The sequence below is a fragment of the Botrytis fragariae genome, assembly GCF_013461495.1.
Source record: "Botrytis fragariae strain BVB16 chromosome Unknown tig00000001, whole genome shotgun sequence".
NCBI classification, from domain to species: Eukaryota; Fungi; Ascomycota; class Leotiomycetes; order Helotiales; family Sclerotiniaceae; genus Botrytis; species Botrytis fragariae.
In genome coordinates, this window is record NW_023500987.1 from 3,083,779 (window position 1) to 3,100,912 (window position 17,134).

Sequence of the window (17,134 nt, forward strand, 5' to 3'; positions counted from 1 at the left end):
TTTTATGCAACTTCATCAAGATTTTATGTTTCGAGTCATTAATCTGTTCTCATTGATCGGATCCCAGAAATTATGTCCTCCCACTTGTCTTTTCCCACTCCTTTTTCTTTTGTGCCCCAATCCAACCCAATCCAATCGTTACTCGTTGTCATTCATCATCATCAAAATCATGATCATCATGTCAAATGTACAAAAATAATACGTCGCTCCTGATCCATCGCGAGTCAACTCCCTGGTCTTCTCCGCAATCCTTTCAAGAATCCCTAACCTGACCAGTTCATCCTACTTCTTCCAATTCCATTCCGAATCGGGCCATCCGATCCCAACCCCCAGCCCACAGTATCTGCCAAAATCGATTTGCCGACGATCCGGGAAATAATCCCTAGCCTCCACCGGTAGAACCATTGCTCAGGGTTTTCAATGTTCCAGAAAATCGTCCAAAAATACACAGGCTAACCGGGCCGCATCCGTGTAAGATGATTCGTTGACTTTCAGAGACAACGACAATGGGTCATCTCGCAGAATCTTCGAGACCTTAACTCTACATGACCGAACTTGAGGTTCTGTCCGATTGAAGCAACATTAGTCTCAGGGTCGATCACCACTTTCGTACAATAATTTCCAATGATTGAACTCGGTCGGTGGCGAGCGGACACAGAAAGAAACGGTGAAGAGAGGAGAGGCCAGAAAGACGGAGAAACATACCATGATCCCGAACCACACTTTTCACGTCGTGTACAAAGCCGGCAATCCTTTCATCGATAACTTTGCCACGCCATGCACCATCACCGTCACGGATTGGATTGAAGCTCTCCTTGCCCCCTTTCCGTGTCTTGAACTTGGAATGGAGAATTTCTTTGCATCTCTCGAACAAGTTCGTCTGAGTTACCTTTACTCTTTCCTGGAATTCATGACGCTCGATGATTGCTTCTTTGCCACCGTGTTTGATTCTGGATTCGGCACTGCAGTTACGAATCAGCATTGTATCCTAAGACTACTGGATTAAGGGGAAGTACGCACTTGCAATATGAGAGACCTAACGTCTTGTCCATGACGAGAGTCAAGACGAGCAAGACGCTGAATCCAATGGCCCATTTGCGTTCATTTGTAGTCGCGCGATTGCTGGTCCACATCATTTGACCCCATTCCCGAAGGACTTCTTTGATTCTTTCCTGTTGCGATATGAAAAACGCCACTTTGATCTGGCGGGAAGCACATCTTGGAGAAGATTCTGGTGGGAAATCTTCTCTCAGGCGCCCCTCTACCAAATTTGTAGACTCGCCGTCGAGGATCAAGCTTCGTTCAAGTATGGCGCAAGCAATGTGTATTTCTAAGGCCTCACGGAGCAGTTCATACTGTGGTTGTCAGCTATCAGGACCATTACAGTAAACGTTGGGTGTATCAATTTTGACGGAAATTAGCTCCAGTAGTGCAAGATCAAGAGAGTACACCCAAGAGTGGACAAATTTGCAGCAAGAAAACCGCCGTCTGAAAGAGAAATGCCTTACCTCATCATTGGCTTCCACACCAGCCATATAAAACTGGCATACTGTCTTGAGCAAACGTTTCGCAATATCTGATTCCTCAGGTTCATACGCTATCCTTGCATATTCATCTAGATCATCCTGAACAATTCTCTTAATATATCGAGCATATTCTTCCTGTGTCTCCTCCATCAACGTGGGCGGAATACCAAGTGGTGGACTCTTCTTTTTCGTAAATGTCGGTCGACCCGATGCGTTGAGATACGTCTGATGCTGATATCGAAAAATGGAAGTCGAACCTCGTACTGACAGAGAGACTACGGTGACTTTCAGCGGGACACGGTAACCCCAGCTCAACCGCACTATCATCTCGTCTGTTCCCCATGCCTCTGCGTTTCTCGAGATGAATTTCTTGGTGTTCTCGGTTGTGTACAATCTTATGTGACTTTCTGTAAATTTGTCAGAATCAGATCACCACCAAAGCTACCGTAGAGAGCATACCAGGTACTAAGAACTTATCTAGCATTTCGACTGGATCATTGAAACATGGTAAGAGGCAAAATCTTCTCTTTCCAGAAAGTCTGGTACACTGTTCGCAAGGAAAGCCAGGTGAACAAGGTGAGCACTAGACAAAAAGCAATTAGCAAAATATCTCGTTGTGTGATGGTTGTACCCTCGTGCGCACCTTAATCTTGGAGAGATGACAAGCCCAGCAAGCGCCTGCTTGCCTTACATCTCTCGCCTCCCGCTTCTCTTTTTCTGTTAGCGGCCTTACACGGCCCCTCGTAACCTTATTCTTTTGCGGCTCAGGAAACGCGCTAAAAACATGCGAATGATGGTTCGGGTCGTCTGGGGAAAGTGGTGGCTGCGAACCGGGTGGGTGTGGAGAGTGGTGCGATACTGGTGAGCCATGGGAAGGAGTATACAAAGTGTTGGAATAAGAGGTTGATGTATCACTTTCGTCAAACCAATTAGGTCTTGGTGCCTCTGGCCCATATATATCGTGGCTTGGTTGGCCATGTCCAGTTACAATTAATCTGTCGTTATCCACAGGTGATGATGTCTCATAGGATATAGAAGATCGCTCGTGTTCGTAGGAATTTAACGGAGCTGGCTCGGGCTCATATGTGACGCAGTTGGTGTTAGGCCCCTCGTTGAAGACATTGCCATTTGCATCGTGCGAATTCCAGGGATCTTGTGAACGTATGTATCTGCCTCTCGGAAGTAGGTTTGGAGCTTCGAGTAGTGGGGCTACTGAAGGAGCTATAGGTTCTGTTGGGAACATGTTAAATCCCCAACCTAGGGAAGTAGATGCATTATCGAAGGAGAATGTGGAAGTAGCAGGTAATGAGGTATTCATATTTCCGGCGCGTTGGATTGCTGGATCGACCATCATGTTTTGGTTTACATAATCTGTTGTAGCCTCGTCAGCAAAGCAGTTGACCTCGGATTGAGACAAGACAAAAACGTTCGGACACGATATACCAGAAAGGGGACATGTGAGAGAGACAGGATCGGCAAGCAAAATCATTACATACAAGGAATCTCAAGATCAAGTAATGGACTCGCCCCTCCCGGGGATCCAAACGGGAAAACATATGTGTCGGATGTGGCCGAGACGGCAGAAGCAGAAGCCAGCTCCATACTTCCATGACTCCCATAGCTTCCCACGTTAGCCTCTGACATACAAATATCTTCAAAATCCGAAGGTCCATTTAGGTGCGTAGTAGAATTCACGATATCCCATGGTATGGAAAGTCCAGGCATGGCTCCGGTCTGGAGCGATAGTGAAGCACCGCCATTGGTTCCGATATATGTCGAGTATCCAGGGCTCACAGCATCATCGGGGCTAAGTGGGATGGTATTCATAGGCCCTGTAGAGAAATTGGCCAGCCATGATGTATCCGGAAGTGAGGTGTGAGGCGCCGTTAAATTCAGAGCTCCGTCTCCGGCAGTCGTAACACCAGCGACATGGCCAATGATTGATGACGACGAAGGAGAGGTATTGATCGCGGCCTGATACTCAAAATAGTCAAAATTGGGCGCGGGCGAGAACCTGTCTAACCTGTCTAGGCGGGTATCTAGACGAATATGGTAACTTGGATTATGTCGCAAGGACGAGCTCCTGGATCTCGACGAGAGCGACGACGATGGTGAATGTGATTGTGAGTGTGATGATCCAGGCGGTGAGGCACTGGGACTGTAATAACGGCGCTGAGTATGCGACGATTGCTGTTGCGGCCTCTTTCGAACCCTTTGTGGTGAGATCGGATTCGGCCACTCGGCCCGAGCCCTGTGAGAAGTGGGCTTTTCAATCATGACCTATGTGTAGTAGGTATTTTGTCGATATTCTTTTCCTCTTGTTTGTTTATTCAAATTCTGTGCGGTACGTGCGTGCTTATCCAGGACCTTTTTCGAAATGTAAATGAAATGTTAATATCAGAAGCATTGCGGTGAAGCTGTTCGAGCCAGAGTCATCCTTGGATTCGTGGACCGTGCCAGTATGTATGTAGGTGTGTATGTATATGTATGTATGGAAAGATGGATAGATGAATAGAGATTACAAGAATGAGGGGAGGGATGGAAGGAAGGATCCGATCGAAGATCTTTTGTCGAGGCTATCTAATTCCACAAACGATAACCTATTCTTTGATACTGGATGAAATATGAGAAAAGCGGTGCAAAATGCAGAAAAGGGAAGGAAAAAATCCTTTTTATCAGAAGCTTTGGCTTTTTTCGGGGTAGAAAAGGGCACTATAGATACGGGATGTAGTGGACTGGTGGTGGAATGGATGATGAATGAATGAATGATTGCTGATTGATGGATGGATGATTGACCTGGGGTGTATATGGTCTGTTCTGTCTGCACTGCACTATCTGCATTATGCGGAGATGACCAAGACCATAACCATGACCATGACCGGGACTCGTGGGGACACGGGAAACACTTGGTTGTACATATGTAATATAAACAACCACCTACCCACCCACCCACTCACACATACATACATACACAAAACGTTCTTCAAGAACCGGGTGGGATGGACAATGTTGGCTGCTGCAATCTTGATTTGTGTACAACGATGTTAGGTAGTTTTGAGTAAGTTGGGTAGATTAGGTAAGTTGCTCATAAAAGGTCGACAGTATTCTGGACTCTGGAGCGAGATATTGGTCCTCCCAAGAGATAACCGATATATGATGGGCTGAACTTGAATATCGTGCTGTGTTTGTTTGTCTATCTCGCATCTAGGTATTTCAAACAAGCAAATGAGATGGAAGCGATGCAGAGCCCCAAAAATTGAGGGGTGGGAAAAGAAGAAAAGATGTGTTGTAAAGTTGTAAACCTATAATATTTATGATTTATTATGATTTCCATCTCTTCATTGGTGAAAATAAATGGGAAAAGCTCTCTCGATTGCCAAATCTAGCTCACCGAGTAGATTTTATCACGCTTCTTGCTGCAATGTAACGCCGAGTATGCAGTTAAAATATGCACTTCTACTGAAGCGGTTGAATTTTTCGCTTCTCTCGTTGGTTCTTCCAAATTTCCCTATCGCCTGCAGCGCTTTCGTGGGCTTCTCTCGACATATAAATATATGAAAATGGGTATTTATACCAAAAATAAATTTATCATTTCGACTTTGTTGGTCTATCTTTCCAAAGGCCCTATCAGCGACCTTTCGATACTTCTTCTATGGAGTGCTCGTTGTATCTAGATACCCTCATACCTTCCTCACTCAGCCTAATGATTTGCCCGTAATCACGTGTTTGGGATTAGCATCATGTAGGTGCAAGGATTCGTATCAGAATCGTCAGGATAAAAGTACCGATTTTGATTACGCCCCAAGTGAAGTGTCTCGAGAGTTTATATCGAGATGCTCTTGTATTGTAGGATAAAATGAAAGGATAAATGTAAATAGCGCCATTTGATCATATCACGTCACAACCAAAATCAGATGTCTCCCAATGTCATCATCAGCTATTTCTCGTTTCCGCCCTTCATCACCCTTCACGCTTTCCCCAGATCCGTCCCAATCATCCTTCACAAATCAGAAACTGCCCCAAGTGGAGATAAATGCCCCAGATTATCGACCGGGATACTAGGATTCTTGTTGAGCCTCATGCATCTCATTCTTAAGCTTATTGTATGCTTGAAATATCGAGATTGCCTAATAGTTTTGTGACAAGCGAGAAGGCTCGACTCTTGGTCCTTGGCCATGGCCCGAACCATTCAATCCCGAGAGGCGTCTTTGAGTGGGCTCATCTCGGTAAGATTCTTCTTCATCATCGCCTTCCTCGATTAGCCGTCTTGTCTCTGCCCTATTATCTTCTTCTGGCGCTTCGGCATCACCACTCGTTATGCTGTGAATGGGTCGAGACCAGTACGAGCGTCTCCAGAAGGAGGTGGTAAGCAAATTTATGATAGAAATCACCTGTATTTTGATGTCAGAAAATGAATGATACCTTTTGGTTGCCGTAATCTGAAATGCCTTTCGTTGCCAGCGAAATAGTCACATCTAACCTGTGCATAAATAACTTTTTATGCATGCTAATAGTTTTGAGAACACTGGTGAACCATGTAGAACTTCCTCGCCCATCGTGACATAAAAGCACGACTAAGAGATGAGACTGTCGTACATGGCATACATCCAAGGGGTGGATATTTTGATACCATAGAAAGGGAACGTACCTTAATGGTGAAAATAACGACGGCTACAAGTAGAAGTAGGCCAGCATTTATCTGCTCCGCTTGTCTCCAGGGGCCAAAACAGCTTCTGTGGGAGTAGTTAGATTGATATCTTGAATATGTCATTGTATGATAGTGGAGCGATGAGCTTACTGCGAGCGATCTGTCAAAGCCTGACAACTCCCAGGACCCTTTTGGTTCTTGATCGGCGAGGCCATATCAGCCATCGAATGAAGACCGCAACAATTCAACGCATCTTGAATTGCGCTTATCTTTCTATCATCTTTTGCACTGAACAGACTATGCCATGCATCTTCCAGCCCACAGTGTAATGATTTTGGTGGTATCATATATGTCAGGGCGAGGGTAGCGACAATAGTTTCGTAGACCAACTGGAAACCAATAACAGCAATTAGTGGCAGCGTGAGTTGATTTTGTTCCTTCTTATTCGCTCGCTGGATCAATCCAACGGCACCTTGTGTAGATATTCCAGTGACGAGCGGCAGGACGACCGTAAATAGTGCGAGAGCTTGGGAGATAGGAAGGGAGAGGGTGCGAATTTGTGAGTATGCATAGCTAGCGAGTATCAGTCTAAGACCATCAACGATTGCACTTGGGAGCTTTCTACCCAGCTACAGCAGTCAGAATAACCAGAAGCTAGATTGAATCAGTCCTGTTTTGAACGTTCAAATTAGTCGTGATGGTGCTCACAAGTGGCCTTGCCCATGGTATCAACTTCTTAGCCACGTCCATGGCGGATATTATTGACTATCGAGGAGAAGCAAACACAGAAATTCACCCGGGAAAATCACAAAAGCTGATGGAGAGTGCGCTCGCACAATGAAATGTGATGGCACAGCTGGCAAGGCTAGAAAAGCAACAAGATAAGATTGATGTTCGAATCAAAGATTTGAGAGATGAGGGAATGCTAGACAGTTCTATGTTTGAAAACGAGGCTTGATTGATAGATGAATAAATAGATATATTCTACAAGAAAAGAAAATCCAAATGGGAATGGAAATCAATATCGAAATCGAGAGCCAAAGAGAACAAAACAAACATGTGTGGCTGGAAGATTACTTGTTGATTGGTGATAAGGAGGGGTTACCAGAGTTGTATGCATTCGGTTGGTATAAATGAATAAATTATATCGTATCATACCAACGTATGATTGATTGATTGTCCTCTCTCCCCCCTTTCCCTCTCTCTCCCCTCCTCCTCTCTCCTTCCTGCCTCCTTCATCTCTCCTCTCATTGTAAAAGAGGGGAAATCCAAGAATCCAAAAAGTTCCAAAGCTCCAAAGCCAATAATTTGCCCCCCCCCCACTACCACCACCACAACTACCACAACCACTAGAATCCTAACCAAAAAAAAGAAGACGCCTTTCTCAATTCTAATGGGTCCCTTCCAATAATCAACCATTACTTTGTGCTATTACCATTCCGATTGTAAACTTCCGCGCGTATACCCAAATACTTCAGATAAATGCATGTGCGAAAAGTGCATAACCTTACCTACCAGCCCACCTACATAACATAACATAACAACCTAGGTAATAATAAAGAGTCAACAAGTCAAATTCACCCACCAAAAATATATCACGTCACATCAAGGAAAGATCAAAACAATCATCATATTCTCCATCTGTTTCTTTGCATAATCAAATAATCAAACCCTTTACATTACCCTATCGCATCTCGATACCCTCCAACAATGGCGCAACCAATACAATCACCCGTCGCAGGCCAAACCTCTCCGAAAAGTCCTACATCTCCAGGAAGATCTAGCATACCATCTGCCATGCAGGCGATGCCCGATTCCCGCCAACAAAGCTTCGAAGAAATCTACGGACCTCCTGAAAACTTTCTTGAAATCGAAGTATGCTATCCCATTCCCATTCCATGCTACACAACACGATACCAGCATCCCAACCCCCACCCCTCTCTCCTCCTCCAGCCTCCCACCTCGCAAACAAAAAAACAACCAACTCACCCATCCTCTCTAGGTCCGCGACCCCCAAACCCACGGCATCGGCCGCAGCATGTACACCGACTACGAAATCAACTGCAGCACCAACATTCCCGCCTTCAAGCTGCGCAATTCAACCGTCCGCCGCCGCTACAGCGATTTCGAATACTTCCGCGACCTCCTGGAGCGCGAAAGTGCGCGCGTGACCATCCCCCCTCTGCCCGGAAAGGTCTTCACCAACAGATTTAGCGACGATGTGATTGAGCATCGCAGAGAGGGCTTGGAGCGATTCTTGCAGATTGTCGTCGGACATCCGCTCTTGCAGACGGGTAGTAAGGTTTTGGCTGGATTTGTACAGGGTGAGTGGCTCTCGTTCTCTTGACACAATTTGCTATTCTATCTCCGGAGCTTCGGATTCGGAAATGGGAGCACTTGATAATGAAGGAGCTATGTTAATCTTTGAGCGGCAGATCCAAACTGGGATCGCAATGCTTGGTGAAGTCGTTGGGAGAATTTGGAAGTGAAGACTCAGAATGTTCCACGAAAACTCAAGAAACGACGTCCGTATACCATGGGAAAGACGATATCAATGGTACAGACAATGTCCTAAGCTCCAATGCAGGAAATCCGAAATATGATAAGATAGCTTACAAATATGGGAGCATGGTAATTTTCATACTCAAAATGGGGTGGGGGGGGAGGGTGTTAGCCGTAGTTTTATTTCGATTTTCTCACATATACCAAGGGCGTTTAGCTGGTGGGTGGCTGCACTTTGACCACTCTGGGGAAATGGCTGCTTGCACAATTTAACTGCAAGTTCTGTTATATCAGCTATATCAGAATCAAGCACATTAGAAAATATCTGATATCATAGCCCTGTGTGTATTGCCTCTGCAAACTTGCTCTCGTCTATTTGAGTCTTTGGAGCGGAATGTCCACCCTGCTATGGCCAATGTATATATAGATACAATATGCCAATGATCTATCAACCCACACCCGTTTCCACAAAGCGCCATAGATTTCATAATGTACATTGCATGTAACCGATCCTGCCTGAAGTGGGATACCATAAGTCCTGATAGTCGTCATGTGCCGCTTTTTTGATACAAACGCCATCGTAAAATCCTATTCATGTGTTGTACATCTACCCAGTTCATCCATACCTTTCTCAAGGTGAAGCCGGCTTTTCCAGTAGTTTCAATATTCCCTCATACATGCCAAACATGATAGCAGCACTCGGCACTGTTCGTAATAGATGCGGCGTTAAGCCTCCGTATAAAGCAGCCATTCCCTCCTCTTTCCAAACGAGGTTAAAGCATTGAACGAGTCCTGTATATTTGGGGCGTCCATGATCTAAAGGTGCTTGTCTTAGGCGTGTTCGTAGAACCTACATATATTGTTAGCATATCATTTAGCAAGAAGTATAGACTCGAGCTCACCTCATGAGGATAAGTCGCAAGTGCTGCCACAAGTTTTGCAAACCCTGCTGCTCCGAGGCTTCCAGTCCATTGTATTGAGTGATCCAAGAAATTCCTGGGTTTCCCACTCAAGGTTATTCTCTCCTCCCTCTTCTCCAAACTTTTCTTCATCTGTTCATACAAAACCCACTGCAACGTACTTTCCGTAACACCCAAATAACTCGCACTCATTCCCTTATATAATCCCCGTATTCCCTCTCCCTTTACAACCTGCTTGATACAATCCCAACTGTTCTTGTACTGTCTCTTCCCGACATCCCCTGCTCTCTCGGCCACATTCTTATCCAGTTGCAATCGGGTTTTGATTAACCAGATAGGATTTGTAACCGTACTCGTCGTAATTCCAGCAGCGGCAGCCGCAAGACAAACTACCCAAGCCGATTCCACCCCACCATTATACCCCGCCAATATTCGCTTCCCGTTGCCCACGACGAAAAAGTTTATCGACCTCGCGGGAACCACGCCTACAAGATTTGGCCCCAATCCTTTGAAGAGCGCACGATATCCTTCGAGTCTATGTACTGACCCGAGGATCTGAAAAGTTTCACGGAAATGTAAAAGTCCGCTACGTAGTGGCGAGAGATGTGCATGTGGAGAAATCCCCTTGGCCAGACGACTCTGCGCCAGTTGTGCTTGGTAGAAATCGGATTGCAAGCGTGTTTTCAGGACATCAAGAGGTGCTGTGAGAGCTGCGGCTGTCATTCCCCCCACACTATAGTCAAAAATATGTCAGTGTTGGATCTTGAAGCATCGATTGTTAAAATGATGGAGGGGCAAATCTTACCCTCCAGCAACGAAATGCGCCCATGACTTAGCAACTGGGACAGGTTTTGTTGCTACTTTTGATACATATCCTGATTGCGAAGGTCCTAGATCTCCATTTTCTCTAGATTGTGTCAAATGCAGCTCGTGCAGTGCGCGTTTGCTGCGATCCTCTGTGGTGTTCATGAATGTGTCTGTGGAGAGAACTTTCCCAGTTCTCTCTTCTCTCTGACCTGTGGCGGGCTTTATAATTTTTGGGGGTTGGTTATATTATGTAAATGGTATCATATTAAACAGAAAATACGATGGTAGCAGACTAAAAGAAATTGACCAAAGTTTGCTTAATTAAAATAAATGATTTGAAGTCCCTATGGCTGAGTTGATAATTCTATGATGTCTTTGGAAATATTTCTCTAAAGGCGGTGGATAGAAATCGGCATTAAAATCTCGATTAGATAGGCGGGCTGGCTTCGGCTCGGCTGCATGCAATCTAATTGCTAATTGTGCATTCTCACTCGATTAGACGTTTTTTCATTCACGGTTCAAAGATAGGAGAATCAAAATTGAAGCAAAAAATCCCGAAAGTTGATGTTGAGGAACTATTAGAAGATATTCATACAAAAAGAAGCCATACGCCTGTCGTTGAAGATTTAGCCATGCCAGCAGCCCAAATAAGATAAAAGTCCATGTGCCCATTCCGATCCTAGCAACCCCCCTTCCCCCCGCGCGCAGCAACACCCCCTAACAATGCAGCCAAAATTTGTGTTTATCGTGGTTACAGTTCCCTCATTTAATCTTCTTCTTCTTCTTCTCCTTCAAAGTTAGTGACAACTCGAATCGTACTCTCATTGGCATCATCAAACACGCTGGATCGTCTAGTAGAACGCCTACTTCGTGATATACTTTTCGTCATACTTTCTCTCCTCGTTTCTTTGCCCTTGGGACTTTTCTCTGGCGAAACGATAGTTAAATTTGTGGTGCTTGAAGAGAGCTTCATCTGCTTCTTTCCATAAGTTTTGAGTGAGCCGGCTGTGGCTTGACTAACATTGATTGTTTTCTTGCTAGAGCCAACTACATGACGAGCGTTCGAAAGTTGTGAAGAGACTGTTTTCTTGACTGTTTTTGCAACATTTGTGGTAGCTGCAGATATGGATGATTTGACTCCTGTGGCCGTCTTCGTCTTTCGCTTCTTTTGAACCTGGGCGTCTTCGTCGTCTTCGTCATCACCAATCATCTGTTGAAGCTTTCGCTTGCCGGCCTTAAGACCAGCCTTGACAACATCTTTAATTGTAGTGGGCTTGATGACTTTTTGGTCCTTTGGTCGAGGTCCCAATACGCCACGACAATTGTCACTGCCACAGCGACAAGCTTGAACGTTTTTGGCCGAAAATGGGTCGAAATTGTAGTCATAGGTGAGCTCATCACCAGTCATAATGGGATTATCGCCAGCGAACAGAGCCATTCGCGGCTTGCCCTCCACAATCCACTTCACCATTCTGCAGTTTGGTCTGCAGGAATGGTTAACAAATCTAGCAATGCTACCCCTGGTCGCATCAATGATCATGTTCTGATCAAATGACATTAGATAATAACACTATTGAACGATAGTTAGCCAACCGATTTTGTACTGAAAAGTTGAAGGAAGCAATTACATCATTATCTTTATAGTCCTCATTCATACGTCTGTCACATTCGTCTTCAGTGATGATCTCCCCTGTATACTCAACGATAATTTGGTTTGCGTTGAAGCAGCGATTACTTCGAACTCCGTAGCCACGATCAGCTGTTTTGATAACTTCAACGCCAATCTCATACTTATTGCCACCTTTTCGGAATGAGTTGCCTTTGCGACGATTGAAAAGCTCAGCGAATGCACGATTGGTGCAACTGTCTCGTCCTGCGCCACAATTGGTATCATCGCACTCGTAAAGCATGATTCTATTCTGACAATCTTCATCACAACCAGCATCGGGTTTACAGATACACTTGGAGAAAAAACTATCAAACAAGCTCGACTTCTTCCACATTGAACCGGCTTCTCCAATGAATCGATCTATTAGAAAAATTAGCAAATACATAATCGCGATTGAATTCATAAAGCTTACTATGAGAAGTCTTGTACCACTCGGTAGGTTTAGGTTGTCCTGGTGGGAGTGGAGCACATATGTCAAAAGGCAGTTTAAAATCTCTTCCAACGTGTAGTAATCTTTGGCCATTCCACAAGGGTAATGGCAGGGCTTTGTTTGGCTTTCCAGTCCACTTAAAAGCCGACTTTGTATTTCCAGAAGATTTGAACCAGTCAAGATTGGCCGGATCCTGTCCCGCGTAGAGTCCCTTCGTCAACCAAGCTTTCTCTTTCCTACCTTGCGCTACTTTCTTTGCTGGGGTCTTGGTAGGCTCCGGCTCGGAGACTTGAGATTGGGCCTCCTCTGCCTTCTTCTTCTTCCTTGCCGACTCCTTTTTCACAAGCTTTCCGTTACTCCAGACTTCCAATACGACAGGCTCTGTTTCGATTTTTGCAAATTCCTTCGTGTCTGCGAGGTTTCTGAGCTCCCGCTTTGCCTTCTGAAGACCTCCTTCCATTTCCTTTCGATCTCTCTTTCCTAGTAAGCTAATCTTCTTCGTGGGCCCATCCGCCTTCTCGCCAGGTGTTGATCGTAGAGACTTTCTTCGAGAAAGATCCTCCTTCTTAGCAGCAGTACTTTTAGGGCTTTTTTGATTGATTTTGCTGGCTGACTTGGGCAATTTCTTGACTGACCAAGACAAGTCCAGAGCATCAATTCCCTCACTAACCAACTTTTGTGCATTCTTTCCTACAGTGCTTGCAGACGCATTTACCGGACCCAATACATCAGCCAATTCGCCTCCTGATATAGTTTGTCGCCGTGCTTCATTGTCTGGAGCGCTCTTCTCCTTTAAAAATTTCTTGGGGGTGTGTACGGCTGTGCCGGCAAGAATCTTAGCATTGTAGGTTCCGACCTTTGCGCGTGCTCGCTGACTTCGTCTATCTGTATGTTCGGGTGCAATTGATGCCTCGTCGGCAATGGGCTCGGGCTTGCCGGTGGCAGAAGTGACACTAACATTGTCTCCAATGCTTGTTGGGGGTGTAGATGTAGAGGAATTTAAGTTCGAGGTGTCGTCGACAGTGATTGAAGTCTCGATTGATTCCGATGAAGGGGCACGCGTTATTTCGTGCTTACTAGAAGAGCGAGACGATGCGCCCATTCTATCTAGTAAATTGGAAAACATATTGATCAAATTGTGTCGCGTTATTGTTGTAGCATTAATGTATGTTATGGAGAAGACGCGAAAGTTGACGAGTAGGATCCACCAGGCTGTGGCTTGCTCTCTCTACTCAACAGCGAAAACTGATGAGTAAGAAATACAAGGTTCTTGGTGATAAAATTATTGACTAAATATTGGAGACATCAAAGAATTATGAGGGTACAATCGCGACGTTGTTGAATATCACGAAGTGAGAGTACGATTTGTGGTGTTGTGGTGGTGGTCAAAAGGTTGTATTGAAGAAGTGGAAGAAGGAGAGAGAGAAGAGAGGGGACAAGAGGTATTTTGTGGCTGGGCCTAAATGAAGACCACTCGGAAGTGCCAATTATATATGTACAAGGGGCAACATTCCAAAAACAATATAACATAAACTAATCACCTAATGCAAGGGAAGAAGATACTATTATACTAGAGTACTTACTTTATCATCATTACCTAACTTATATTCTAACTGTCTAGAAGTCTTCCTTTCCTTTCAACTACTTCCAATGCTTCGGTCAAGACCTTTTTAGCTGAATGCTTTCTTTACTGTGAATGATATGGTAGACAAGTCCGTGTGATATCACCTTGACATACACTTCAACACGTATTAAACCATTTTCCCGTGTAGCGTCGTATTGTTAATGTCTTCTGTTTCATTGGTTTCCATTGAAGTCAGAGTCAGGGACAACCACTCTGATGCTAAATCACTAGCCTTTCACAACATCTTAATGAATCTTCACCTACATCAATTAGATCTAGAAATATGGGGATCTATTCTTCACATTCCGTTGGCCATCGTAGTTTTATTGAGTAAAGGTCGGAGGACTACTAAGTGTCTAGGTTGAGTATCTGGTCGGATTAGCGAGGGCTTCCCGATTGTGGTTTGTGAAGGTAGTCAACACTTAACAATTTCAGGAACACCGACTAATTTTGAGAATTTTAAAGTTGACCATTCCATTGATACTTCTTGAGGCTTTGTATATATGTAATATGATCTTTCTTTTATCACATCGGTCCAAAAGAAAATTTGTATCACAAAATTACTGTGCAAAGTACTACCCATATAACCCCAGATACATTGCATTACCACTACCTGCTCAACTTGGCCACCTGTATGTTTCCATGGGCTGTATGGATGATTGTCTTCATCCAGAAATGCCATTGCATGGGTATAGCGAGTTTATGACGTTGTAAATCATTCAGGAGATCTTGGTAGCACTTCCAACCCTCTGGAAAGTGGCCCGACCTCGGGATCGCAAACTCATTCTTGCACCTCTTACTATATCTTAAATCGTCTCAGGATGCTTTGTCAAATCTTCCATGAGATTAAGCCATAGAAATTTCAAGTACTTGCTTGGGGTTTTGAATCTGTGTTCTTGAGATTGCTTGACATGTTGTTTTGCCAGATGTCAATATGAACATTTCAAGGCTTTCGATAATCCAGCTGCAAGTCGACAGCAAGGGTGTTCGGGAGTCCCGGGGCCATTTATCCATCTTCAATACTCGATTCAGATCTTTGAAAGAGTGTATTTGCATTTAGATGCTCTTTTTACCTTTCAAATCTGAACTGCAGTCTGAGTCATTGAAAGATTTGAAGTGTCTGAATCGGAATGCAAACGTCTACTCTAGGGCTAAACTTCCTGCCTGGCGTGAAGGACAATGGAAACCAATATGGCATGACTGTACGAGCAGGATTTAATGTAGAATAAGAAGTTTATGTCTGCTGATTTGACGGTCCTATCGGAGCGCGTATCGACGTCCTCCAGAGTGCCACTCGGTGAAGCAATGAGAAGGAAACGTCTTTGGGCCGTAGTAGGCTGGGTCAGTAGGGCATCTTAATTGTATCGATATGTGCTCTCTGAGTAAAGCTACTCTTGTTCTTCCTTCTGGACTGATACATCTTGACGGGTTGGTCTTGATTTATCGAATGTCCTTCTCGTTTGTGAGGGAAAGAGCAGGACTAAGATGAAGCTCTACCTTCTCTACAGATGCTGAGCAGTGTTTCCGTAGTCGGAGCTGGAGCCTGACTATGAGAGAATTTAACTACGTTCAAGTAGAATATTCAACATGGCTTGACCTGTTAAATCGGTCTCTAAAACGGACTTGCCAATTCGCATTTTGGGATACTCTACCATCGAGAAAGGAGAATATCCTTCAACCTCCACCACCAATGCCCTTATTGTGAAGCTCTAATCTCTGAGAGAAAGTGTCTCGATTATGATGCTTCGTGCACTCAATCATAGCCTCTCCACATCCGTTTTCAATTTTCCACGCCAGAATACTAAATTGTCTGAGGCTCCTGCTGTCAGTGTACGTCGACCAGATCACTTGCGAGAATTTTCATCTATCTCGAACATTCACGCCTGTCTTCTCGCAGCTTGTTAGTATAATTGTTAGGACTATTTCCATACTTTTAGGTTCCTCTGCGCGCAAAAGCGGAGGCAGTTTTCGATTATCCCAACCCATATATTGTACTGAAAGCCTCATTTCACAGCCCTCCGAAAATTAGCAGAAGCGTATATATTTGGCCATATATCAACATGGTGAGGGTTGAAGAGATTCTCCTAATGCAAGAGAAAAGGAGTAGCATCATAAACTAAGCTCATAAGGGACATGTAAGGAAATTCGACACGTAGCTGCCATGTAGTCACTCGGTAGGTAACTATAGATCCAGTGGACGGAGTTCATATACGGTATAGATATCACTGGACTTTATTATATGATATAACCTCCACGACTAAGAATATTTTGGGTAACAGTCATGTAGTCAACCTACTAGTGTTGAGATGTGTTGTAATAATTGTACATTGCAGTATGATAGTATATTCTGATCAGCTCACATACGACATTCGGTAGTGAAGACACAGACGAAGACGTGAAATCCTGATGCTAAACTATCTTCCTAATTGCGATTCACATATATCCTTTGCTCTAAAGAAGAATTCTTATCAATGAAAATAGCCGACGACGCAATTGGTATCAGAGTTGTCCACTTCAAGATCTTCTAATTCGGAAGCTTGACTTTCATAATTCGATTCACTCCAAACCCGCCTCAATCCTACCACCACCTTTTCCCATCAAGTCTTTCTCTTTTCAATAGCTTTCTGATCATCCCATGGATACATACACTGTAACTACCACCCTCTGCTCTCAGGGGGTTTTAACTTCATACATTCTCATCATTTCACTCAATCTCCGCATAGCATCTGCTCGGACCAGAACGACTTTGATTCTCACAACTGAACACCATTTCATCAGATCGTCGGATCACCAACCTAAACCACGTTGTCGTTCTCTACCGGAAAGATGCTACATAAAATGAATGGGGAGCTTAATCCTTCCAAATCTTAACAGTGGACTCCCTCCACATCTCCCAGCCTTCCAGTACATCATGCAAAATCCATTTCATTCATCAAAGCATCACACAAGTCATACTCTATTATTCTTGACTCAATACTTGCTTCGATTATATCCCTCATAAATCAGCA

General features: G+C 44.4%; 4 protein-coding genes across 4 annotated transcripts; 1 reads left to right on the forward strand and 3 right to left on the reverse strand.

Annotated features, from left to right (window-relative positions):
* Positions 1-417: 417 nt before the first annotated feature.
* Positions 418-3,803, reverse strand: Bfra_000956 (putative fungal zn binuclear cluster domain containing protein; the record flags this gene model as incomplete). The annotated part of the gene is made up of 7 exons (XM_037331398.1): positions 418-563; positions 706-962; positions 1,021-1,355; positions 1,509-1,933; positions 1,986-2,109; positions 2,170-2,897; positions 3,023-3,803. 7 exons carry the CDS (start codon positions 3,801-3,803, stop codon positions 418-420), a joined length of 2,796 nt encoding a protein of 931 aa, XP_037197731.1.
* A 1,850-nt stretch (positions 3,804-5,653) lies between these two features.
* On the reverse strand, positions 5,654-7,094 carry Bfra_000957 (putative tetraspanin tsp3 protein; the record flags this gene model as incomplete). The annotated part of the gene is made up of 5 exons (XM_037331399.1): positions 6,883-7,094; positions 6,800-6,828; positions 6,325-6,747; positions 6,175-6,259; positions 5,654-5,917 (listed from the first exon to the last, which is right to left on the reverse strand). The coding sequence occupies exons 1-5, from the start codon at positions 6,922-6,924 to the stop codon at positions 5,654-5,656; spliced, it is 843 nt and encodes a 280-aa protein (XP_037197732.1). The 5' UTR covers positions 6,925-7,094.
* A 790-nt stretch (positions 7,095-7,884) lies between these two features.
* Bfra_000958 (putative sorting nexin-3 protein) lies at positions 7,885-8,664 on the forward strand (the record flags this gene model as incomplete). Its single annotated transcript, XM_037331400.1, has 3 exons — positions 7,885-8,049; positions 8,177-8,498; positions 8,610-8,664. The coding sequence occupies 3 exons, from the start codon at positions 7,885-7,887 to the stop codon at positions 8,636-8,638; spliced, it is 516 nt and encodes a 171-aa protein (XP_037197733.1). The 3' UTR covers positions 8,639-8,664.
* A 643-nt stretch (positions 8,665-9,307) lies between these two features.
* On the reverse strand, positions 9,308-13,628 carry Bfra_000959 (putative set domain-containing protein; the record flags this gene model as incomplete). The annotated part of the gene is made up of 6 exons (XM_037331401.1): positions 9,308-9,526; positions 9,579-10,329; positions 10,402-10,573; positions 11,223-11,973; positions 12,032-12,432; positions 12,485-13,628. 6 exons carry the CDS (start codon positions 13,626-13,628, stop codon positions 9,308-9,310), a joined length of 3,438 nt encoding a protein of 1,145 aa, XP_037197734.1.
* Between the last annotated feature and the right edge of the window lie 3,506 nt (positions 13,629-17,134).